Raw genomic sequence first — 24,943 nt, 5'->3', positions numbered from 1 at the left:
ATTGCAGTATATATCTAAGAATGTCCCAGCAACTGAACGAGTAGTACGACACGGAACCGAGACATCGGGCAATTTCTCGGGCAGCCGAATGTCGTCACGATCCCACCACACCTCCACAGCTTCTCACGCTTCCAGTCACCGGTACTTACTTTCATTCCTCTGTCAATATATCCATATATTGATGCTTGACATACCTCAGACCTTCTGTCTATTTAGTTGTTCATTTACCAGCCCAACTAACAAAACAGTGTACAATGTACATCCATTTATTTTTCCATATATATATATATAAAATGTATTCATTAAAGTATATAAATGAATACATACACACGCAAACTGGTGGTCAAAAGTTTGAAATGTTTATGTTTTTGTAAGAAGTCTCTTATGCTGACCAAGGCTGAATTTTTTGGTCAAAAACACAGTAAAAACTGTAATTTTGTGAAATATTATTGCAATTTAAAAGAACTGTTTTCTATTGTAATATATTTTAAAATGTAATTTATTCCTGTGAATTCCATCATTACTCCAGTTTTCAGTGTCACATGATCCTTCAGAAATCATTCTAATATGCTGATTTGCTTCTCAAGAAACATTTACTATTATCAATGTTGAAAACAGTTGTGCATATATTTATACCCCTTACATATACTTCTCTCACATCTTTTGAACTTCTCTTTTTGCTGCGTGTCAGGCACGAGGAGCGCACATGGAGTATGGAGCGGACGGACAGCATCCACTCTGACTGCCAGTCGGGGGCGCTCTCCTCCTCTGTTGGCACCAGTAAATGCAGCAGCCCGGCGTGTATGGAGGCTCGTGCCCGGCGTGCAGCATACTGTGGTTATCCTGATGCCACACAGTGCCCCCTACAGTACGGAGACTCTTACGACTCTCTGCGGGACTCGCCTCACAGTGACAGGTGAGAGAAAGAGGAAGTACTGTAACGGCAGATAAGAGCTGTTCACCATCACGCATAAAGGCACTGTGCATATTTGCAGTCAAATAAAAGAATGCTGAGTGTGCTGTCAGTTAAATCACACAAAGAAGTTTGCAAGCATTTTATCAGCAATTTGATATTTAGTGTTGAACCATGGCACAAGATAAGCAGATCTCAGATAACTTTCACTGGCTGTAGCTTAACGGTTTGTGACGACTTTGACATGTTCCTCGTTCGTTGCACATGTAGCAGTGTAGTGTAGCAAAGCACTACTACACAGTTTATTTATTTATTTTTAAAGCCCATTATCTCTAAAGTATCTCTGAAAAGTTTGATTAATTTTCATGAATTGTTTTGGTTGGATGGTTCATGTAAATGATTGCATTTTTGTAGAAAAATGTTTAGTTAAATGCTTTTGCATTATAAAATAATGCATTATTTGCATTACAGTGTTAAATGTTTTCTAGTTTGTTTCGGGTTGTGTTTCGGGTTAAATTATCTATTCAGATTTGATGCTATCATTCTAATTGATGATTCATCTTTATATGAATTATACCATGCGGTAGAAGTACACCATTGGTCTATTCACAAGTTTGAGGTCAGTAAAAAAAATTTTTAAGTGTTAAAGGGACAGTTCACCAAAGAATTTAAATTCTGTCATAATTTACTCACCCTCAAGTTGTTCCCAAAAATATTTTGAAGAATGTTGGTAACCAAACAGTTTCTGGTCCCCATTGACTTCCATAGTATATGTTTTATTCATTCAGTGAAAGTCAATAGGGTCCATCAACTGTCTGGTTCCCAACATTCTTCAAAATATCTTCCTTTATGTTCAACAGAAGAAAGAAGTTTGTGCAGGTTTAGAACAACTTGAGGGTGAGTAAATGATGACAGAATATTTGGGTGAACTGTCCCTTTAACACTTTTATTCAGCAAGAATGCGTTAAATTGATCAAAAGTGACAGTAAGTGCATTTATGTTACAAAAGGTTTCAAATAAATGCTGTTCTTTTAAGTATCAAACAATCCTGAATTCAATGTATTATGGTTTCAACAAAAATTGTTTTCAACACTGGTAATAATAATAAATGTTTCCTGAGCAGTAAATCAGCATATTAGAATGATTTCTGAAGGATCATGTGACACTGAAAACTGGAGTAATGATGCTGAAAATTCAGATTTGATCACAGGAATAAATTACATTTTTAAACAAATTAAATTGAAAACAGTTACTTTCAATAGTAATAATGTTTCACAACAGTTTTGATCAAATAAATGCAGCCTTGGTGAGCATAAGAGTCCTTTGAACAGTAGTGTGTATTTTCCAACCATGTTTTTCTGCGTCTTCGCAGGTACGTGTCCGCTCTGACCACGCCGGCGCGTCTTTCTCCGGTGGACTTTCACTCCTCACTGCCCCCGCAGGTGCCTACCTTTCAGATCACCACGCCCAACGCCAGCCACGCCCTGTCCCTGCCGCCCGCCGCCGCCGCCGCCGTCGCCATGGACGACGACCAGCCCCTCCTGCACCGCTACCGGCGGTCCCGGCGGCCGTACTACGCGGCGGACAGCACCGGCTCCCTCCCGTCCAGCCCGTACCGCTTCGTGGACGACGAGGATTACGAGACCACGCAGGAGTACATGTCCTCCCGAGAGCAGCAGAAGAAGGGCAGCGGGCGGCACTGGCGCAGGAGGTCGCGGCTCAACGGGCACGTGTCTCAGCGGGCTCCGGACCCCAGGAACTACAGCTCTCAAAGCTGCCTCTCGGACAGCGAGTGGGAGGACGATGAGGTCGGCGACCTCGGACACGGTGAGAGCACGCCGTTTCTCAGTATGCAGAACATGAACGCCACTGAACCGGCCACCATCTACCGACCCAACGACACGCGGACTTTCAGCAACACGGGACGCTCCGGCTCCCGTGGCACCGTGCAGGCCAACAAACTGTCGCAGTCGCGGTCCAGACCGGACAATGCACCCCTTTAAAAAAGAACGACGAGAGCAAGGACGGGCGTGAAAAACAAATGATATGCTATAGACCTGCACCTATGAGAAATATTTTTTATTTTATATAACAGACAGATATTCTAAACAAATGAAATATTTATTTTCATTTCAGCAAAAATTGTCTACTAGCTAGCAGCAAAGACTTTTTTTATAGGGGGAAAACTATTTATATGTAATTCCTTTTTTTGATTTACAGCATTACGAAGAAGAATTCCGTGCAAATTTTTTCACGAGTTAGAAATAGAATAATATTGTGGTGCCTTTTGCTGTTTGCCGACGAGGGAGGTTCAGTTGAATTTTTGTAGCCTTTCTTAAAAACAGACTCTTGGGTTTTATAGACATGTTCTTTCTTTGTTCGTTTGTTTCGTTCGTTCAGGATCTCCCCATTTGAACTGTGATATTATTCAGACACCATGCAATATCAAATCACTTCTGTGTAAGGTGTTTGTTTACATGAGTAGGGTTCACGCGCGCACATAACCGACATCGCGAGCGCCGTCTGCGTTCGACTTTGGTTTCTGCGTTTTCCGTTTTCTTTTCTCTCAACTGGTCGTCGCATATTGTTTCCATGGAAACAGAGGTACGCAGGAGTTCACAGGGCATGACGCTGGGTCGCAGTATCGGCCCTGGTGTTCAGGGTTTTCAAAACGGTGGTCTGTACGTCCAATGAATGTGTTTACACTTCTGTCCGTGTGCGTGAGAGTATCGTTGAACCTCAGTGTATACGTACGTGTCTTTGTCTGCGCAGTTTCGTGCAAGAACACGTTCCGTTTGCGCGTTCGCGTTGTGTTCGTCTTCAGGTTAACGTTTCGAGCGCGTGCACGTGTGCGTGTTGTTGTGAGTGTGTATATACGTATGCTTGTACTCTTTTTAGGATGTTGGCTTTGTCGAAAGGGAGCTCTATTACGTTACCAGGCTAGCGCTAATGGGTTAAACCGGACCCCCTAGTGGTGACACGAGCTCATTGCACTGTAACCTTCCTTCCTTGTGTAGTCATTGGCCTGCGGAGGAACCAATCCAGCCTGATTCTAGCCTACACGGACCTACATCTCTCTCCCACACGTTCCCATTCCTATGCCAGCAGCTTTAAGCCGCACTGTGTCTCAGGACTTTTCATCGAAATCTGCATTACTCATGAAACAGATCCATTCCTGCCCGTCGTGTCTGCGTCATGATGGGAAGACTATGAGGAACGATACGACCAGGTGTGTTTGTCTGCGAACGCTCCATGTTTTGCCGGCTTTTCTTTGTTTTGTTTTTCGGTGGGGTCGTTCCAAGTCCGTGCTGTATGCAAGTCGAAGCTATGCGTGTACGGCTACTAGACGTGCTACTCTAGGTGGTTTATCAAGCGTAAACCCCTCCTTCCAGAGCCCAGCAACCTACAACTACATTTGAGAAGACAAACCCGCCACCCACACACTTACACTTTGACACACATGCAAATGCATACACACACACACACACACACACACACACAAACATTCTCAAGATTCATTCTGTGCACACAGTCGTTTAAAGCACCACTCGTCTTCACGGATTGATTTTCTTCCTGTCTTACTCTCTGTTTCTTCTGTTCTTCCTCTCTGCCTGTGAAGGCGTCCCTCCCTCTGCATGTTCTAGTGGTTCAGATAGATGGGTGCATGGTAACCGCAGCAACTGAGTCGTATTCACACGGTGAAAGTGTAGTTTTCATTTGACATTCAGCAATAAATCTCCTTTTTTCATGTTCATTCTTGACTTGGAATATGCTAGAAATTTTTGCAAGTTTTCTCAAAAAATAGTACTTGTAAAAAAAATTAAAAATAAAATCAAACCACTTGTTCATATGGAAAATAAATAAATCTTAATTCCTACCATTTTAAAAATTTAAGTCATCAGGATGTATGTCTGGTTCTTTTCTCTTTTTTTTTTTTGTTGCTGAATGATATGTGTCTTTATAATTACATATTTAAGGAGTTGCACCAGGGATGCAACCAAATATTCCATTTTAGAGGGGACTGAAGGTAAAATTTGAACAATTGGCCATTGAAAAACCTATATTAATCAACAACTTATTTTAATATCAGGCCTGGATCATATCATTAGGAGTCATTTGTTCCTTGATATAACAGTGCTATGAAGTCCTCAGCACAAAAAGAGCAATGAAAATAAGTTGCAAAAACTTTTGAAATCAGAAGAATGCACTGAACACATACACGGAGGATACTTAAAGTTATTGCTGATATTTCGGGAGGAAAAGAAATGCTAGGAAAACAATATGCTGACACTATTTGCAACACTTTCAGGTGAACAATATTTCTCCATTGGATTTAAGACACAAGCAGTAGCTTTGGGAATCTTATTCAAAGAAAAAAAAATATATATATATATTTTTTTTATAAATTACGTTTCAAACATATAAACCGTGAACTAGTTTACATATATAGCAGTAAGATAATATTTTATTTAAAATATAAAAATGTCAGTGTTTTCAGTGCTTACTATTGGTAATAATACTGATAAGATGTTCAAAAAAAGCAAGAGATAAACTCAAAGTTCTGTTACCAGGATTTCTGCAGGTTTTGTGAAGGTTTATGACTTTAAATTAAATTTAAAAAATATCCATTACTTATTCAAATTTGCACTGCAAAAAAAGTAATGTTCTTCCTCTGTATTTTTGTCTTGGTTTCCAGTGCAAGATTCTTAAATCAATATGCATTTTACTGGAGATACAAAATAACATAAAATATGAAGTCTTTTTTTTTCTGTGAAATTAATCAAAATGAAGTGAGTTTATGCTTAAAACAAGAACAAATATCTGCCAATGTGCTCAGAAAAATCAACTTAATTCAAATGGAAGTTTTCATAACTCATTGACAGATATTTGTTCTTCTTTTAAGCATAAACTAAACATAATTTTGTTTCATTTTTCATTACATTTGCATCTCAAGTAAATGTATCGTTTTTCAAAGATGTTTCGATATTTGTGTTGAAAAACAGGACAAATATACGGAGGAAGATATTCATTTTTGCAATGCATGCAACATTTAATGCTACAACTCTTTGAATTTAAGACTTTCTGCTCTGATTTAAGAGGTCTTAATTTGTGTAAGGGTGAATAAAGGCTTTTGAAGACCCACAGAAACCCTGACTGGCCTCCACTCAACCAGCTCAACTTGTTCAACCAAGACTGTCAAAAAATAGTTCTTTTTTGTGGTGATAATTTATCAAAACATGTTTGGTATGTAACGCGTTCGTCAACAAGCAGCCTGAAGACAACTAGTATGGGTGAGTTTCCGAGAAGAAGAGAGCGTTTTACTCATGAATGATTCCATACAGAAGGTCTGGTGAGCTCACAATAATTTTATCGTCACACTGATGAAAAGCATATTTCATTCTGAATTCTAGATTCTAATCAAAATTAATGATATAGCTGATATTGTTTTGTAATGCAGAAATCATCAGATCTGTGAAACAATAGGCCATGCAATTCATGTCAACTCGCAACACTAGTCAAACAACATCAATCATTGTGTACATTAAACCACAACATACAAAAACATGTCAAATGAGTCAGAGAACTCGTGTCTGCAATATCATATGTGTGTTTACACATTATAATAATTAATAGGGGATTACAGGGCTTGGTGTCATAAGTGAAGGTTGCTATATCAAAAAAGGTCAAAACAATCAATGAAGATATTTGTTTATTTATTTTTATGAAATGTCACGTCGGCCGTTGCCCATATTTTCCACCTGTTCAATAGTTTTTAGGTAGCCTACTCAAAACTTTAAGGTTTGTGTCTATAGAATTTGACTTTTTTAAATAAGAGAAATAGTCTCTAGAGTGAGAAGTTTGACAACTGGCCCCTGGCCTTTTTATCTGTTATCCTTTACCGAGTATCGTGGGCGTGGCCTCACACACACACACACACCTGAGATCACTTAACGCGCTCATGCAGCAGGACTCAAAACACTGGGAAATGTACCTTATTTCTTGGTTTGTTTGGTCATTAGACGGTTTAACTCGATCCCTATATTTCCTTTTCTTTTATCTTCCGCATACATTATTTACACAACGAGTATCATTGTGTGAATTCATCACCAAATGACGCCCAATTCATCATCAAAAACATAACCAAAAAAACATGGTAAGTCTAAAGTTTTGATATTAGTAGTTTAAGTAGCCTAACTGCTGCTTTATTTTCGTTTCGTTGGTGGAAAAATAAAATGATCAAAAAGAGAGAAATAAAAAACGATAGTGTATTTTAGAAGGCTACTTTTATGGAGCAGCACAAGTGGGAAATGAAGTGTAAACTGCAGTCTCTTATGAGTTTTTTCCGTTAAAATGTTTATTTTTAGTTTTGTTTTACACTTAATTATTTTTTAAAACCTAAATTATTTTTAATAAAATAAACGTATAATAATAATAATGTATTAAAATAAAAATGTATTATAAAAATGATAAATTGTATCCTGAATTGTAGGCTACTACGCTTTATGATAAGTAATTGTATTCTGGAAATGTATACTTTATAATGAAATGATTGTATTACAAAAATTTACAAAATACCATATTTACTAAAGTTGTTGTTTCTACAACCAGTGGCGGAGCCAGGATATTTTCATTGGGATGGCCAGACAGGGGTCAGGAACCAGTCTAGGGTGGCTCAGAAATTAGTTTGACTACAAAGTACTGGTATGGACCGTTTTAACACAACTGAATACAATTAATATGAACTCAATTGTAATTGAGATGGTGTGTGATATAGATCAAGTAATACTGAATGAATTTGGCCATTTTTGTCTTATTCCTCACCTCCGGGTATTAAGAGAAAAGAAACTCGCACTATAGCTAAAGTTCAATTTGCTCAGACAGCTTGGTTCTGGTTCTTAAAACCCCCAAAAGCTTGTTCTCCTTCATTGCATCCTCATGGATGAGACGTGCGGATAACTATACAGTAGTCAACCTTCATTGAATTTTTTTATGAATTCTTCAACAATTCTCAGTTAGACTGTGAGATATGTTGCAAAAACTTGCAACAGAAAAAGAAAACATTGAATGTTTAACATTCTATTAGTTGTCAAAATACATCTGCGGAAGCAGTCAGCACAAAAAAAGTTTTTTATTACTGTATGCACATATAAATGTGATCTATTTTTCATTTGCACTTTACCAACTAGCACAAAATTGGTGCATATTTACTAGTACAAATGCAGAGTGCTCACATTTATTGTGCATTAAAAATTAATATAAAAATACATATCAATTTGTGACTCATTGTGCTCTTATTGCAGTATATTTTAGTCCATACATTTGAGAGACATGTTCTAAAATGTGGCGGAGATGTAACAAACACATACATGGAACGTTTTTATGCTGCTTTAATCACCTCCACATTTAATCATGTTGTATTAAAGGCAGGGTAGGCGATTTGTTCTAGAAAAAGAATTTGTTATGCTGGTTAAAAGTTTCTTCACATCTTGACTGCAAGTTAAGTGGTCTAAATGGATTTATATTTATGTAGTTCGTCTGTGTTCGTCCAATCATTGAATGCGGTCTGAATGCAATGATACGATGTTCTGTTTGCCTGTTAACGTATGTATTTCCATACCTCCGCGTACGCTGCTCGCGCAGACATTAAACGTCATCAGCGCGTTTCGTGCTGTGCAGAGTTAAGCAGAAAGTATACTTAGTTTTCTTTACATGTCGAACGCACAGCATTGCAAAGTATACTTCTTTGACTCTTACGCGTACACAGGCATCCGACGCATGCGCAGTTTTGAACAATCTCTTGCCACGAGTTACAACCCATGTAAATATCTTTGTATTCTTTCATGCTAGAGTTGTACAAATGAGGGTATTTTCTTACCTCTTCACACAATCTCTCGTCTTTAGGCATCCATTGTCACTGTAGCTTGCATGCGTTCCAGTCTGTTCTGTTTATGCTGCTTCTCTTTGACTACCTTGTGAATCGACACCCCCATGGCACGGTTGCCACCTTGTGCATGAACTAAGTACTTGTGGTAGATTTTTCCCTAAACCTAACTATCTGGGTCTCGTCTACAAATCGACGTCCCCTAATGTCTACTGTCGACGTTTAGTCTATCTGGGTCTTGTCTACAAATCGACGTCACCTAACTAACTTGTCACCTAACTAACTAACTTCCTTCCTGCGCAGGAATAAATCGACAAACAGACTTCAGCAAATGTCCTTTAAATGCTTTAATCACGGCCAGGAGATCTTCCCGAGCAGTTCTCAGGGAATCTCTCCCAAGAAGCAAGGCCGGAGGATCTCAGACAAATTCCATTGAGAATCCCACCAGAAAACACAGATACAACAGTTTTTATAGTCGAGAAAACAAATAAGACTAACATGCCACCTTCAATATGATTGGTTCAATTGGTTCAAAAGCCTCAACCTTTTCCCTCTGTCACTGGCACAAGCAAACTCTGTTTTTGTGATTACTTATCACAAGGTTTGATTGTCATGTCTAGTTTCACTTCCCCTATTTGTTATTTATACACACACACACACACACACACACACACACACACAATCAAAGTCACACATTTTACAAATGTTAGCTGATTAATTCAAGTTGATTAATTAAAAAATCCATCACAAACTGCAACAACAACAAAAATTGCCATGTGCGACCGGCGCGTAAAGTACAGGGCATCGTAAGCCTAAGTTGATAACAGAGACTATTGGTGGCAATTGTTCTACGATCAACTTAGACTTACGATGCTTTTCGGAAATGCAGCCCAGGGGCCTGTTTCAGAAAGGAGGTTAAGTGAAAACTCTGAGTATGTTAACCCTGAAATGAGGGAAACTCTGAGTTTTCTGTTTCAAAATGGGAGGTATGTTAAACCTGAGAAAGCAGAGTAAGTCAAGCCTGTTTCAGAAAGAGAGGTAACTTATACTCAGAGTCAGTTACCATGGTAACTTACTCTGTGAACCTAACCTGGTCGGGAGCAGGTTTTCTTCGGTAAACCCAGAGTTTCTGTCGGTCTCCTCCCCTTTTTTAAAGGGGAAGCGGTGTTTAAACACCTCATTCATTCTTTCAGTACATTTTTATTAATAAAATTAATCTTTTATTAATAAATAAAATATTGCTATTTTTACTGCAGTTTTTTTTATATTTTTTTTTTTATAAGATGAAGTCTATATAACTCCTTAACTGGCAACTGAAAACACAGTAGTAGATTAGAGTTACATAATGCAGTTCTAAACAAATTCTACAGAATTAAACTGGCATTTACTGGAAATCACTGAACTGTTCATCTGTGCAACAGAAGTTGATGGACCGTCCTCCAGCTGTTCTTCCACACTCTGGGGGCGGGGGGAGAGATAAGAATACTTGTTTATACTTAGATTTAAACTTAGATTATCCACATAAAAATTAGAAAAAATCTGAATGTGTAGATTGTTTGATGTGTAGACACATAATATTAACATTACCTCTCTGTGGCAGCAGAAACTATTTATCCTCATCGTCCTGTGAAGATGAGCATTTGGTCGAGTGCACTTTATAACACTATTTGTCATCATTTCTGGTACTTACAACTGCCGGGGGTTCTGTTGGGACAGTAGGCTCCAAAAGACAGATATTACCATCAGAATATGTTGGGACCAACAAAAAACCCAACCTCAAAGTAAAATAAATGGAAATATCAAAAATAGCCTATCTAAAAAATAACACATATGTAAACCTCTTACATTTTATGAAGGCCCTTGGATCTTCGGGAGTGACTGGCTCTGAAGTCCATCCAGGAACTCCCTCAGCCAAAAATGCTGCTGCATTGCAGACACTGGATGCTATTTAGTTATTTAATATGTCAAATGTTTGTGAAGTCAGGTAGCCTTCACCCATGATATGCTAAAGCCTTACCTGATTGAATTATGTTTTTATATTTAATTTTCAGCTGCTGCCATGTTCTTTTAATGCCTGCAGAATTGCTCCACATGAAAATTAAAATTAGGTTGAATAACATATACTGTTCTTCCAGTTTCACCTAGGATATTATAACAGTTGGGCAAGTTACTCTAAAATAGTTATTAATGTTATTTTCAGCAATGTAATTAGATTAATGTAATAATTACTATCTTTAGAAAGTATTGGTCTACTTATTACTAATTACTAAATTCCATATCAACCTCAACCACTTAAACAATACAAGGAGAGACAAGAAACTGCACTTTTAATGCTTTCAAATAAACAATATACAATTGCATGAACTATTCTTGAATTGACTGAAGTGTGTAGAGGGAGAAGGTTACATAAAAATATACCTTTTAAAAATGTATGTTAAATCCACTATTGTTTTATACAGAATTGTTCTATAGTCTATGCAGTAGCCTATTTAATGTAATTACATCAGATTTTATTTTAGATTACAGAAGAATTAAGAGCTATCCCTTTAATTAAATCACAATATTTAGATTACTTCGTAATTAATTAAACCCAACACTGTATGACAGTAATTCATCTTTTTGTCTGGCGCTGTTGCCATGGTGACTCATAATATCTGCGCTCCATTGATAATGGCTTTTTATAGTTGTGGTGCACACGCTTAACTCAGAGTCAGTTAACTCAGAGTTGATTGAACTAACTCATTTCAGCCATTCTGTAACTGAAAACTCAGAGTTTCCCATCTCAGGGTAAGTCAACTCAGAGTTCAAGTTTTAACTCAGAGTTGGTTAAACCTCCTTATTGAAACAGGCCCCAGGTCAGTGCTCTTTGAGTTGTTTATGTTCATTATTATTGTAATGTTATGTGCTTTGAGACATGAGGTAGTTAAATGCTGTCTCTCTTGTCTCGTGACATCAACCCAGCAAGCTCTGTTCCCGTCTACAACGATACTCTGGTAAATTGGTAATAATAATTTTTATTATTAGTATTATTCTTAAAAACACTTTGAAAGATTCTTACACTGTCTGAAGGAGAGAGTCCACATGAATTAATCATAATTATGATTTTTATAGGTAGTAACAATAACTGTGGTATTTTGATGGAAACTTTGGAGTTTCCATGGGTATTTTTTGTTGATTTTTATTAAAGTCTGAGTAATCTTGTGTAATAATACTAGTGACACCTGTGTTGACAGTCTGAGTCATTGATATATCAAAACTTTGATGGTCTGTTTAACTTTAAAATGTTCTTTTCCTCAGTATATGGCTTCATGTCTGTGCCGATACCGCCGGAGGATCCTGTTCTTCTGTTCGCCATGCATACTGCTGCTCCCAATCTACATCTATGTCTCGATTTCTCTGACCTATGTCATGAAACACGGTGCACCTGGTGTTCATCCTGTGCTGCAGACACACTTTACTGCCAATGGTCTCAAATTCTCCAGAGATCTGGCTCCACATCCTGTGAAGTCCTTCTGGAGAAGCGAGCTAAACAGTGGAGCACTATGGAACATCATCCAGTATAAGATAGATTCCCAGCATAACCCCATCCTAAATCCTCATCTGGCTGCAAACCCACCCGGTATTTCTTACAAAACAGAAAGGTCCAGAAGAAGTGGGAATGGATGCTCTCCAGATTATGAGATTAACAATACAATGCCAGATTTCTCCACTCTACCAACGCAGATGAAAGATTTTGTGACCAGCATGCACTGTCGAGAATATCCGCTGATCATAGATCCTTTAGATGTTTGTGATGGTGGTCCACTAGCAAAGGATCGGGCACCAACGCTGCTCCTGGCCATCAAAACTCTTTCTGCGGATTTTGTGAACAGAGAAGCGATAAGAGAAACTTGGGGGCGTTCAGGAAGAATAAAAAGCCGAGGTGGGCGGCAAAGGCTTGTTCGCAGGGTCTTCCTTCTGGGGAAGTCCAAAGACTTGCATATTGAAGAGAAATTGCAATTAGAGAGTGATAAATATGGTGACATCATCCAATGGGAATTCATGGACACGTTTTTTAACCTCACCCTGAAGGATGTGCTGTTCTGGGACTGGTTCCCAAGGCGATGCCCACATGCCCGTTTCATTTTTAAAGGTGATGATGATATCTTTGTGAGGACGCCTGCTCTCCTAGACTATCTGCTGGCCGAGGAGGCTAATAGAAGCTTTTCAAATGGATCCAGGCGGTCAAATAAAATGGAGACGTTTGTTGTGGGGGACGTGATAAACAGTGCAGCACCAATGCGCTCTAAAGGGAGTAAGTACTACATTCCAGAGAGCTTCTTTAAAGGGCTGTACCCATCATACCCTGGTGGAGGGGGGGTGGTTTACTCTGGTTATCTGGCCCATAGGCTTTTGGAGGTGTCGCAAAAGGTTCATCTGTTCCCCATTGATGATGTCTACCTGGGCATGTGTCTTCAGAGACTGGGAGTGTACCCTATCCACCACCCTGCCTTCCTCACCTTTGACTTCCCCAAGGATGAGCCCAAGGAACCCTGTGCAAATCACACCATCCTCCTGGTGCACAAGCGTAGCCCAGCTGAGATGTTCCAACTTTGGATCGAAACGTCAAACCCCAGTTCTGAATGCAGAAATGCAACTCTGAGAGTCAAAACTAGAGTTGAGTTCAGATGAAAGAAGCCAGATCTCAAGGTTTTTTTTAGTCAAAGCTAGTTCTAATTTTTTCCAAACACTTGAAAAACTAATGTTATGTATTGCATGGTCTTTTGTATAAACTTTTGTAATTTTGAATCTTTTTAACACATTTAAGTTGTGATAAAACAGAAGTAGTGGCAGATCTTGTCTTCCATATTGTGCCGTGAAGAGAATTTTGCATTTCATTGGAAGATCAAGTTTTTGATGAATGATATGTGTCTTTATAATAACATATTTTCAGGGGAACAACATTCTTCATTGACACAACTTTTTAAGGAGTTGCACCAGGGATGCAACCAAATGTTAAATTTTAGAGGGGACTGAAGGTAAAATTTTAACAATTTGCCATTGGAAAAACCTATATTGATCAACAACTTATTTTAATATCAGAGAGTATGACACTCTTCTGTGTCTGTTTGGTTACAGGCCTGGATCATCTCATGAGGAGTCATTTGTTCCTTGATATTTAGAGATAACAGTGCTTGGAAAGTACTATAAAGTTCTCAGCCCAAAAAGAGCAATGAAAAAAATTTGCTTCAAACACTTTTGAAGTCAGATGAATGCACTGAATACATTCACAGAGGATACATACATAAAGTTATTGCTGATATTTCAGAGGAAAGAAATATGTAACTAGAAAACATCTTGGTTACTCATGTAACCTTTTCCCTAAGATAGGGATTCCCTAAGAATCACAATCACATCTGTGCACTTGCACAGACAAATGGCATTTCAGCCCACCAGGCCCGCCTGCCTATAAAAGTCGATGATAAATGCATTTAATTAGAATCTTTCAACTGAGGAGTGGCAAGCATTAGGGGCAGTCATGGCCTAATGGTTAGAGATTCACACTGGTAAACCGAAGGTTGCGGGTTCAATTCTCAATACCGGCAGGAAATTACAGAGGTGTCCTTGAGCAAGGCACCTAACCCCCAATCGCTCCCCGGGCGCCACAGTAAAATGGCTGCCCACTGCTCCGGGTGTGTGTGTCCACTATTTGCAGTGTGTGTATGTACAGGGTGACTGCTCCTAATGTGTGTACACCAACTTGGATGGGTTAAATGCCAAAGACAAATTCTGAGTATGGGTTTCCATACTTGGCCTTTACATGTAATTTTCAGTTTCACTTTTTAAGCATAGAATCATGTGCAAGTGCTGTAGCACGGCCAGCTACGCAATGCTCATGAACCAAGGTTCCCTTCGATATGGTTCACTCGCATTGCGTCAGTTGCTAAAGCTTTGGGGAATGCAATCCAATAGCTCCGTGCTACAAACAGAGAACGGAAGCCCATCCTGTGAGCCTAGCCCTAGGGCACTCAAGTCCAGGCCTCTAAACAGGATATTCATGGACAATACTAGGGTGAAAAATACCCAGGGCAAGGCAAGAAATTGCCCAGAATAGCTAGGCTCAGGGCATGAGGCCAAAGCCCTTGGGGCATGCCCAGTATGGGGCTTAATGCCCTAAGCAGACTAAACCCCACAGAGGTCTTAGACTGGCTTAAGCAGACAGGATCTGTGCCTGAAGGGCAGATAAGTCCAAGTTATAGAACCTGGCAAAGATGGCGAGGACCATCCGGTCATTGCACAGATGTCAAGAATGGACACTGAAGAATGGATCATGCCCAGGGGGAAGCCATTCCCCTGGTGGAGTGGGCATTGTAAGCCCAAGGAGGCGTAAGCTAGCGCCATCACCTCCACTATCCAAAAAGATAGTCTTCGCTTTGTAAACGGCCCGTAAGTGTGTCGTCCGAAGCACACAAAAAGCTGCTCTAATTGTCAGAAATGGCTAGAGCGCTCAACATATACTCTGAAAGCCCAGACTGGGTAGAGTAGGTATAAGGACTGCTCATCTTGCAGAGAGAATTATGACCTGTGCTCTGAACAGAGTGGAGAGCACTTAAGGTACATAGCCATGCTTTGGCTTGCAGTTTAGCCCAAACTTAAAGGCCTCAAAGGGCCATGAGGACTGTGGACAATTCCCAGGTCGGAACCGTATGGGATTGAGGCGGATTCAGTCTTCTGGCCCCCTTTAGGAACCTCACTATCAAGTTATTCCTACCCACTGACTGGGCCGTTGTCTTTGTAGCACACAGAGCGAGGTCGGTTGAACAGACCTGATTCAATCAGGCTTCGGGATTAAGAAGAAACGAGTTCGGTTACCAGGGTTTCTGCAGGTTTTATGAAGGTAAATATAAGACTTTAAATTAAATTAAAGAGCTTTTTAAGACCAAGTAAAGATAATTTAAGGAATAAATTGAAGGGGAAAATGTCTATATATTCTCTAAATATAGATGTATAGGGAGAAACACAATTGCCCAGTTTCACAGACAAGGCTTAAACCTAGTCCCAGACTAAAATGCATGTTTGAGCTGTTTTAACTGAAAGCGCTGACACATCTTACATTATGTCAGTGCCATTGTTTTGTCTCAAGATACACTCCAGTAATATTTTTTTTCTAAGGCACGTTTATAAAAGCTATATGTAAATGTCCTCATTGAACTAAACCCTAATCCTGTCTTGATCTAAGCTCTGTCTGTGAAACCCAGCCAATGAGTTGTATTGACAACACATCAAAATTTTCAAATCCAACTTCCAACAGATATCCATTACCTATCCATTCACATTCACACTGCCAAGAAGGGATGATCTTACTCTATATTTTTGTCTTGAGAAAAATTAACTTAATTCAAAGCAGTTTTCATAACTCGCAGACAGATATTTGTTCTTGTTTTAAGCATAACCTAAACTCACTTAATTTTCTAAATTTTTTCAAGACATAATTTTACATTTGCACCTCAAGTAAGTGTATAAACATCTTTGAATCAAGATATATCTTGATTCAAAGATGTTTAGATAATTGTATTGAAAAACAGGACAAAAATACTGAGGAAGGCATTCTGACTTTCTGCTCTGATTTTTGAAGACCCGAAACCCATTCAACCAGCTCAACTTGTTTGACCAAGACTCTGTCAAGGAGTAGTTCTTTTTTTGGGGGTGATATCGTCAAAATATGTTTATTTATGTAACGCATTTATCAATGAGCAGTCTGAAGACAACTAGTATTTGTAGGCACGTTTTGTGGAGAGAAGATGAGAGCGTTTTACTCATGATTGGTTCCATACAGAAAGTCTGGTGAGCTCATAGCCTCATGCTAATTTTATCGTCACACTGATGAAAAGCATATTTAATTCTGAATTCTAAATTCTAATCAACATAAATGAAATAGCTGATATCATTTTGTAATGAAGAAATCATATGGGCTGCGTTTCCCAAAAGCATTGTAAGCCTAATTTGATCGCAGGCAATTGGTGGCAAATGTTCAACGATTAGGCTTACGGTGCTTTTGGGAAACGCAGCCCTGATCTGTGAAACAATTCATGGTGTCAACTCGCAACACTTGTCAATCAAACATTTGTAGCCTAAATTAAACCACAACATACAAAAACAGCTGTCAAATGAGTCAAGAGGAAATTGAACAAATTTTACACATTGAACCAATCATATTGAAAGAAGGTGACGTGAGTTGTTAGTCACGTTGATCTTATTGTTGTGTCTGTCTTTATCATAAAACCTGATGTATTATTCTTTTTGGGTAAGATTCTGTGAGAATTGCTTGAGAACTCTCCCGGCCGTGATTAAAGCATTTAAAGGACATTTGCTGAAGTCTGTCTGTTTATTGTTTAGGGGCGAGACTTCGTCGAACTGTCGACTGTAGACACAGAGCCAAAGTATAAAGATTATTGGGTGTCGATTGTAGACACCCCAGATTTATTAAGTGTCAACTGCAGACGCTTGGGTCTCGATTGGAGACGCCCCAGATAATTAGGTTCCAGGTACGTAGGAAAGATATTATGGAATGCCAAACCTGACTTAATAATAAATACATAAATAAATATGCGAAGAAATGTAAAAAAAAAAAAAAAAAAAAAAAACTAAATTACTATTTATACTTTTATTTCCTTATTTATGTATAATTATATTTTTTCCCATATTTATTTATTTTCACATTTATGTATGTTTTTATGTCTTTATTTATTTATTGCGCTGTATGCTAATGAGGGGGGCGTGTTTTACCTCAGACATAGCAATCGAGCTCAGAGTGGCAGTGCTGAAGCTTTGAGGCCACAGTGACACCTTGTGGTGTGACCAAACAATACGCAAGAGGTTTGTGGACGTGAATTTTCAGGTCACGCAGGGAATAAATAACTTAGAGATGGGCAATAGGTCACGCAGGGAACAAATGACTTAGAAATGGGCAATATGTCCAAAATCTTATATCACGGTTTATGTCCTTTAATATCTCCCTAACTGTATGTATTATAGGTTTACCATACATAGGCCTACTACTCTTTATTCCGTACATGGCCGTAAAACAACAGCAGGTCGGGATTTCTAAAATGTCTGGGCACACACTTTGACACGGAAGTGCGTCAAAATGATCCACTATTAACCACATTTTATGCCATGCATTGTAGATCCGTACACAGAAGCTAACTGCATTTTAATGTATCTTCCAAAAACACTGTTGACAGCAACAGAAACAAACTTTTCCATAATATTTCTGCTATAAATTGATTTCCTGGGGCATTTTTTAAAACCTTATTAAATAGTAGGCTAGGCTATATGCATCATCATGTAGACTATAAGTTCTTAATTTTAACTGATATATTCAGTTAATAAGGCACTATAGGGCTGTTACCAGTCAAATAAAATCAGTTTCAACAAAATCCATCTTTGCACTGCAGATGTGGGACGTGCAGACGCTGACTCTGAATGGCATTATATATTATGTACACAGACTGTTAATGCAGAGGAGCCATGGATGCATTTACTGTGGCCTCAAAGCTTCAGCACTGCCACCCCTGAGCTCGATTGCCATGTCTGAGGTAAAACACGCCCCCTCATTAGCATACAGAGCAATAAATGTATAAATAAATAAATGCATAAATAAATAAATGGAAAAATAAATAAATGTGGGAAAAAATATAATTATACATAAATAAGGAAATAAAAGTATAAATAGTCATTTATTTATTTTACATTTCTTCGCATATTTATTTATTTATTATTAAGTCAGGGGCCTGTACCATGAAGCCGGATTAGGTGGCTAGCCAGCTATGTTCCAGCTTAGTTTCCGCCAACCCTGGGTTTTAGGTACTATGAAAGTAGCTCGGCTTTAATCGGTGTTCGTTGCCATGGTATCTTACGCTGCACGGCTAACCTGCTCCGGGGCAGGTTATGTTCTGGATTCAAGATCTCAGACTGAAGTTTGACCAATCAGCTGAGAGCAAAGAAACATATAGGTGACGTAACTTATTCCAAGTGTCTGTTGCAATGACTTCACCTTTTCTTCCAAATCCGGTGGACATCTCAGCGCAAATTGTTTGACGAGTACTTCGTAGAGAAAGAGTTTTTAGCCAGACAAAATCCCCGTGCCTTAACTGATAGTTAATGAAAGATACAGATTTTCCGCGGAAGGAATGTCTTATCTTTGCGAACTTCTTGAGCCGCACATAAAGAATTTAACACGTCGAATTCATGCACTTACTGTACCGCAAATAGGCCTATTGCGTTGGGGTTTTTTTTTTTTTTTTTTTCAAGTGGTACATTCTTGGACGGTGGGTGACGCACAGAAGCTGGGGGAAAACACGGTTTGTCAAACCATTCGTAAGTTGGTCCTCGCTCTGCAGTAGTACATGAAAAGTTTCATTAGTATTCCCCGGACATTTATCGACCATGTCCATAAAAGAGGGCTTTTATAAAATTGCCAGTAAGATATATTGATAGGGTGACATCACATGAACACTTTTTCTTTTCTTTTTTTTAAGCAAATTTCACAAGTGTACTATACAATATAATACATGTTAAGAATTATTTTGAATTTTTTTTTAAATTATTATTCTGTTAATCTTATGATAGGATGTTAATCTAGGGGAACATTTGGCAGATTATGTTAATAGGAAGTCCTATCACAGCCATAATGTTCAGGTAGAGATGATGTGAATATGTGAGATGATTATTTTCTGTGAGATGAATCTTTAAATTAATAGTAACATTAACAGATGTAACAATGATTTACTAAACATTTCATCTGCTGATGACTTGTGGTCATGAACATGTATGATCAAGTTTGGATGCCAAATGGCCTGGCTCCAGTGCTTGACTCACAAATTCTTCGTGAGTCTGTGTTGTGTGGCACTTTGAGGAAAGCAAGTTAAATTTGGTACAATACAAAACACTGTTAATTTGAACTGAGCTAGAAAAACCTACACAATAACCCCCTATCATGACCCTCAGACAGGGCCACAGCACCGCTTCAATGTGGCCCTCAGTAAAACCAGAGTAAAGATAGAGATGACCTTTGGCATCCTAAATGCACGTTTCAATGGTGTTCGGCCCTTAAGAGTCACCAGAGCGGGCATCACAGATAGTGGCTGCATGTGCCATTCTGCACAATATAGCCACCAGTAGAAAGGAGCGAGAAACAACACAAAACCAGCTTCTCCCCGATGAAACTGACCCGATTACACTTGACCACCCAGCTGGTGCAGATGTAGATGCAATCACCATACAATATTACACTTAATAAAAGCACATTGAAACTGCAGAGATGTCTCAAACTGTTTTATTGGTTTTGTGGGATGGGAGGGAGAAAGAGAGCAAGAGAAAGTTGCATTAATAAATATTCATACTAAAGTGTTACTTGGTTAAATAAGTTATACTAATATATATATATATACTGAGATCAGTTTTATCCAGCTGTTTGATTCTGTTTGGAGCCTCCTCAGCTCACAGTCAGTTCCTTTAGTGTGCAGTCTAGTTCAAGTCTCCTTTAGTGTGCAGTCTAGTTCAAGTCTCCTTTAGTGTGCAGTCTAGTTCAAGTCTCCTTTAGTGTGCAGTCTAGTTCAAGTCTCCTTTAGTGTGCAGTCTAGTTCAAGTCTCCTTTAGTGTGCAGTCTAGTTCAAGTCTCCTTTAGTGTGCAGTCTAGTTCAAGACTCCTTTAGTGTGCAGTCTAGTTCAAGACTCCTTTTGTGTGCAGTCTAGTTCAAGACTCCTTTAGTGTGCAGTCTAGTTCAAGACTCCTTTAGTGAACAGTCTAGTAGTTCAAGACTCCTTTTGTACAGGGCCCTGACTGAGTCTGTTTCCACCTGAAACATAATTCCACCACAAACATGATCATTACAAGTTTTCTGGAGGCTCATCAAAATCACAAAAAGTTCCTTGACTTCCTACAAACACAGGACTGACTGTAATTTATGTCAAGGGTTTTAAATCCTTACACATTTCTTCTGAAGCCCATTGAGGTAGAGGCCTCAGTTTCTGGGGCAGGTTGTGAAAAATCCTACAATAAAAGAGATGTGTAAGGGCCAGTCCCTTTTTTATGCCACACATTCAAATGTTTGCCATGATAAAAAGCCCAGCATTCACATCAGAAACTGTCTGAGAACACACAGACAGAGTGTCTTCATCATTTCCTCCAACCTAATAAATAAAAATAGGCCAATATAAAGCATAACTGTTGTAAAGCAGGTTATGTTTGGTGTTCAGTCTGCTGCATACTAACCTCTGTGTGGGAGACTGTGTATGTGTCCTGGCTTCAACAGGGACACTGTATTTTCCCTCTAATGCAGAACATACAGTCAGCCATATTTACAACTTAAAAAAGTAGTAATGTATTGCACACATACCCAGTGTTACTTGCTTAGAGGAGCCAGCACCAGGGTCAGACTGTACAGCACCTGTAATCCCATCCATAATCGGCTGTCCCTTATTGCCTACTCAGAGCCAACTCCTCCACCAGTGTATTGTGGTTTTCTGAATTTAATTCTTTATTTCTGTTTTCTGCAAACAAGTGTTTGTGATAAAATGTTCACAAAAGTAATAAAAGGTTGTGGTAAATACTCACCACTTTGAATTATATTTTTATATTTTGTCTTTATCTGCTGCCAAGAATATTTGGAGTTGGGATTGCATCTAAAAATCAATGAATATATTAATTTTTCTTAGTACCGGTACATGCACATTTTTTATATATATTATAAAAATAGGCTATAGGCTATATTACACGTATAGGCTACACATACATAGGCCTACATAATTTTACATAAATATAGAACGTATTTGTTTAACTTACACATTAACAATCAGCGATCTTTCTCCAACAGTCTTCTCTTTGGCAGCAGAGACCGTATAGTTTCGAGCTTGAAATACATATTTAAATTCATCGTAATTATGAATGATTATCTCTTGCTCCTCCGCGGAAAAATCGCGACCCGCGATTGGTTGTTCAGTGTCGACGTCACTCTTTTATGTGCACGCGCGCGTGGAGTAATCATAGCTTGAGGATCAAAGCCTGAGTTGACAGAGAAAGTTGATGAGCTGCATCATGGTACCAATAAAGCCTGATTGCATCGGTTTGGTTTTGTCAACTCAAAACTAATCCTGTAACTCAGAGTTTGTTCAGCTACCTTCATGGTACAGGCCCCAGGTTTGGCATTCCATAAGATCTACCACAATTACAATAATAAATAGGGGATTGCAGGGCTTGAGTGTATTTGCTATCTAACACAAATAAATAAAGGGTTTAAAAATTTTGAGGTCAAAACTACAATTAATGAACATATTTACTTATTTTTAAGAAATTTCATGTTGGCTGTTGTCCATGGTTGTACCTGTTCAATAGTTTTTAGGTACCCAAGACTTTAAGGTTTGTGTCTATAGAATTTGACTTTTAAAAAATATGAGAAATATTCTGGTGAAAAGTGTGACAACTAGCCTCTGGCCGGCCTGTTTATCTGTTAGCTTTTATGCAACTGTATCGTGGGCGTGACCTCACACACTCACACACCTGAGATCACTTCACGCGCTCAGCAGTAGAGGCTACTCGATACATTGGGAAATTGACCTTATTTCTTGGTTTGTTTGGTTATTAGACGTTTTCACTTGATCCACATAATATCCTTTTCTTTTCCGCATATTATTTATAAGCCTATTATTGCGTGAATGACGCGAAATTCATCATATAAATTGGCCTGCATTACCAGAATAGTGGTAAGTCCAAAGTCTAAATATAAGTTTCGTTTCGTTGTTGGAACAATAAAATAATCACAAAGAGAGAAGTAAAAACGATAGTTAGTATAATTTAGTGGATTAGGCTACTTTTATCTTTTAGAGTAGCACAAGTGGGAAATGATGTGAAAACTGCAGTCTCACCGCAGTTTTATATTTAATTTGAATACATTTGAATAAAATAAATGAATAATTAGTAGGGAAGATCGGGGCACATCCTAAAAGTTTTTGACTTTCTCAGTTTATGTAAATACACTTGGGGTTCAGAGAATAAATTATGTGGTTTTGTTTCATTAATACAGTATACTTTTTTTCTTGATATACCCCGAAAGAATGGAAGTGAAATGTGACAACATTCCCCATAGGTGGGGCACGTTGTAACATAAAATGTTATCTGATAAAAAAATAATAATAATAATAAAAAAAAAAACATATATATATGTTTAATAGTTTAATACAAAATAGTTTATTTAAATAAAATTATTTACTTTTAAAATATTTGCTTTTTTAATCATTTAAATCAAACAAATTTTTGAGTTTGACAACAAACACACCGCAAAACACAGCTGTAAAGCATATTTCAAAACATAATAATAATTAATAATTTCTGAACATTGACTCAGTCTTTATTCACTTTTTTCTCATGGTTTCTCAATAGAATTCATAAAGGCATATATAGAATAGAATAGAATAAAATTGTTCTAATAGGGGCACATTGTAACTCAGTGTTACAACATGCCCTACCTGCGTAAATGGGTTTTCTGTCAGGACCACTATCGTCAAATACGATTGAAAATTAGCATACAGTTATTGGCTGTATGGTTCTGTTCTGGGCAAGAACTCCCTGCGCATCCATAGCATGGATAAGAGCAGGGAGAGCAGCAATAACCTCCCTTATGGTAAACAGAACAGAACAGATCAGATGAGGGTTAATCGTTCCTGAGAAATGCGATAGCTGCTGATAATAGGCTATTGAAGGAGCTTATACAGGTGCTGGTCATAAAATTTGAATATCATCAAAAAGTTGATTTATTTCAAGAATTCAACTTAACAGGTGAAACTAATATATTATATAGACTCATTACATGCAAAGTGAGATATTTCAAGCCTTTATTTGTTATAATTTTGATGATTATGGCTTACAGCTTATGAAACTCACGAAATCAAAATCCCAGAAAATTAGAATATTACATGAAATCACACAGTAATTACACAGTGATACCATGGTCATTGAACCAGGTTTTGGTTCTTTTGGCAGTGTGGGCAGGTGCAAATCCTGCTGGAAGCATGAAGTGCTCTGAAAATGTCCTGGTAGACGGCTGCGTTGACTCTGGATTTAATAAAGCACAGTGGACCAAAGTCCTCTTTTCTGATGAGAGCAAATTTTGCATCTCATTTGGAAACCAAGGTCCCAGAGTCTGGAGGAAGAATGGAGAGGCACACAATCCAAGATGCTTGAAGTCCAGTGTGAAGTTTCCACAGTCTGTGTTGGTCATCGGCTGGTGTTGGTCCACTGTGCTGTCCACTCAACGCAGCCGTCTACCAGGACATTTTCAGAGCACTTCATGCTTCCTTCAGCAGACAAGCTTTATGGAGATGCTGACTTTATTTTCCAGCAGGATTTGCACCTGCCCACACTGCCAAAAGAACCAAAACCTGGTTCAATGACCATGGTATTACTGTGTAATTACTGTGTGATTTCATGTAATATTCTAATTTTCTGGGATTTTGATTTCGTGGGTTTCATAAGCTGTAAGCCATAATCATCAAAATTATAACAAAGGCTTGAAATATCTCACTTTGCATGTAATGAGTCTATATAATATATTAGTTTCACCTGTTAAGTTGAATTCTTGAAATAAATCAACTTTTTGATGATATTCTAATTTTATGACCAGCACCTGTATGTATACCGTGATAGGCGTCGTATTCCTATAGCCTAGACGTGTATCAGCTGATGCCAGCTTGACTAACGTGACCTGCCAGAACTGGTGCTACGCTTAATATAAACCCAGCTAGTGTTTTCTGATAGTTAGATCAGCATTACAAAACTAGCCTCAACTCTCAACTCTTAAATAACAGATATAAGATTAAAATCATATCAGATTTGTCTAATTTTAAAGAAACACGAAATACAGAGATGAAAAATTAACTTCAGTAAAACATTTTTACTTTTGCTAAGGTTAAATGTTCAGTGATATCTTCCAAAGACTTTTTTCATTTTGGCAAATTTTTTTCTCTGTATAGTGTTGATAAGGCAACTAGTAAATATGTCATGCTTGCATGTGGTTAAACCATGTGTGTTACAACTACAGCCCCACGCCCCGCTCACCCCTACCATAAGTAACAGTAAACCATGGGTATTTAATCTTGTGTAATAATACTAG

The 24,943-nt window shown here is 38.3% G+C and overlaps 2 protein-coding genes across 6 annotated transcripts in view; both read left to right on the top strand.

Moving 5' to 3' along the window:
• nrg2b (neuregulin 2b) overlaps positions 1-4,832 on the top strand; it is a gene marked incomplete at its 5' end in the record, with an annotated part of 73,169 nt that extends 68,337 nt beyond the window's left edge. For 2 of the 3 annotated variants that reach the window (XM_084430113.1, XM_084430112.1), the window contains 3 exons: positions 8-141; positions 692-916; positions 2,286-4,832. In XM_084430113.1, coding sequence (XP_084286239.1) covers positions 8-141; positions 692-916; positions 2,286-2,916 — 990 coding nt within the window. In that variant the 3' untranslated portion in view covers positions 2,917-4,832. The remainder of the gene's footprint in view (positions 1-7; positions 142-691; positions 917-2,285) is intronic. The other variant, XM_084430114.1, reaches the window with a different exon arrangement.
• A 2,057-nt stretch (positions 4,833-6,889) lies between these two features.
• On the top strand, positions 6,890-14,048 carry LOC311303982 (N-acetyllactosaminide beta-1,3-N-acetylglucosaminyltransferase 2). 3 transcript variants are annotated; one of them, XM_084430772.1, is made up of 5 exons: positions 6,892-7,067; positions 7,523-7,615; positions 12,093-13,451; positions 13,729-13,813; positions 13,914-14,048. In XM_084430772.1, the coding sequence occupies exons 3-4, from the start codon at positions 12,096-12,098 to the stop codon at positions 13,747-13,749; spliced, it is 1,377 nt and encodes a 458-aa protein (XP_084286898.1). In that variant the 5' UTR covers positions 6,892-7,067; positions 7,523-7,615; positions 12,093-12,095; the 3' UTR covers positions 13,750-13,813; positions 13,914-14,048. The 3 variants fall into 3 exon arrangements, with proteins under 3 accessions (XP_084286897.1, XP_084286898.1, XP_084286899.1); XM_084430773.1 differs by having other exon boundaries at positions 6,914-7,067; positions 12,093-13,484; XM_084430771.1 differs by lacking the exon at positions 7,523-7,615 and having other exon boundaries at positions 6,890-7,067.
• The last annotated feature ends 10,895 nt before the right edge of the window (positions 14,049-24,943 follow it).

This window comes from Rutilus rutilus (genome assembly GCF_951802725.1).
Source record: "Rutilus rutilus genome assembly, chromosome: 14".
Classification (NCBI taxonomy): Eukaryota; Metazoa; Chordata; class Actinopteri; order Cypriniformes; family Leuciscidae; genus Rutilus; species Rutilus rutilus.
The sequence above is the reverse complement of the archived record's forward strand: the minus strand, read 5'-3'. Positions and strand labels throughout refer to the sequence as shown.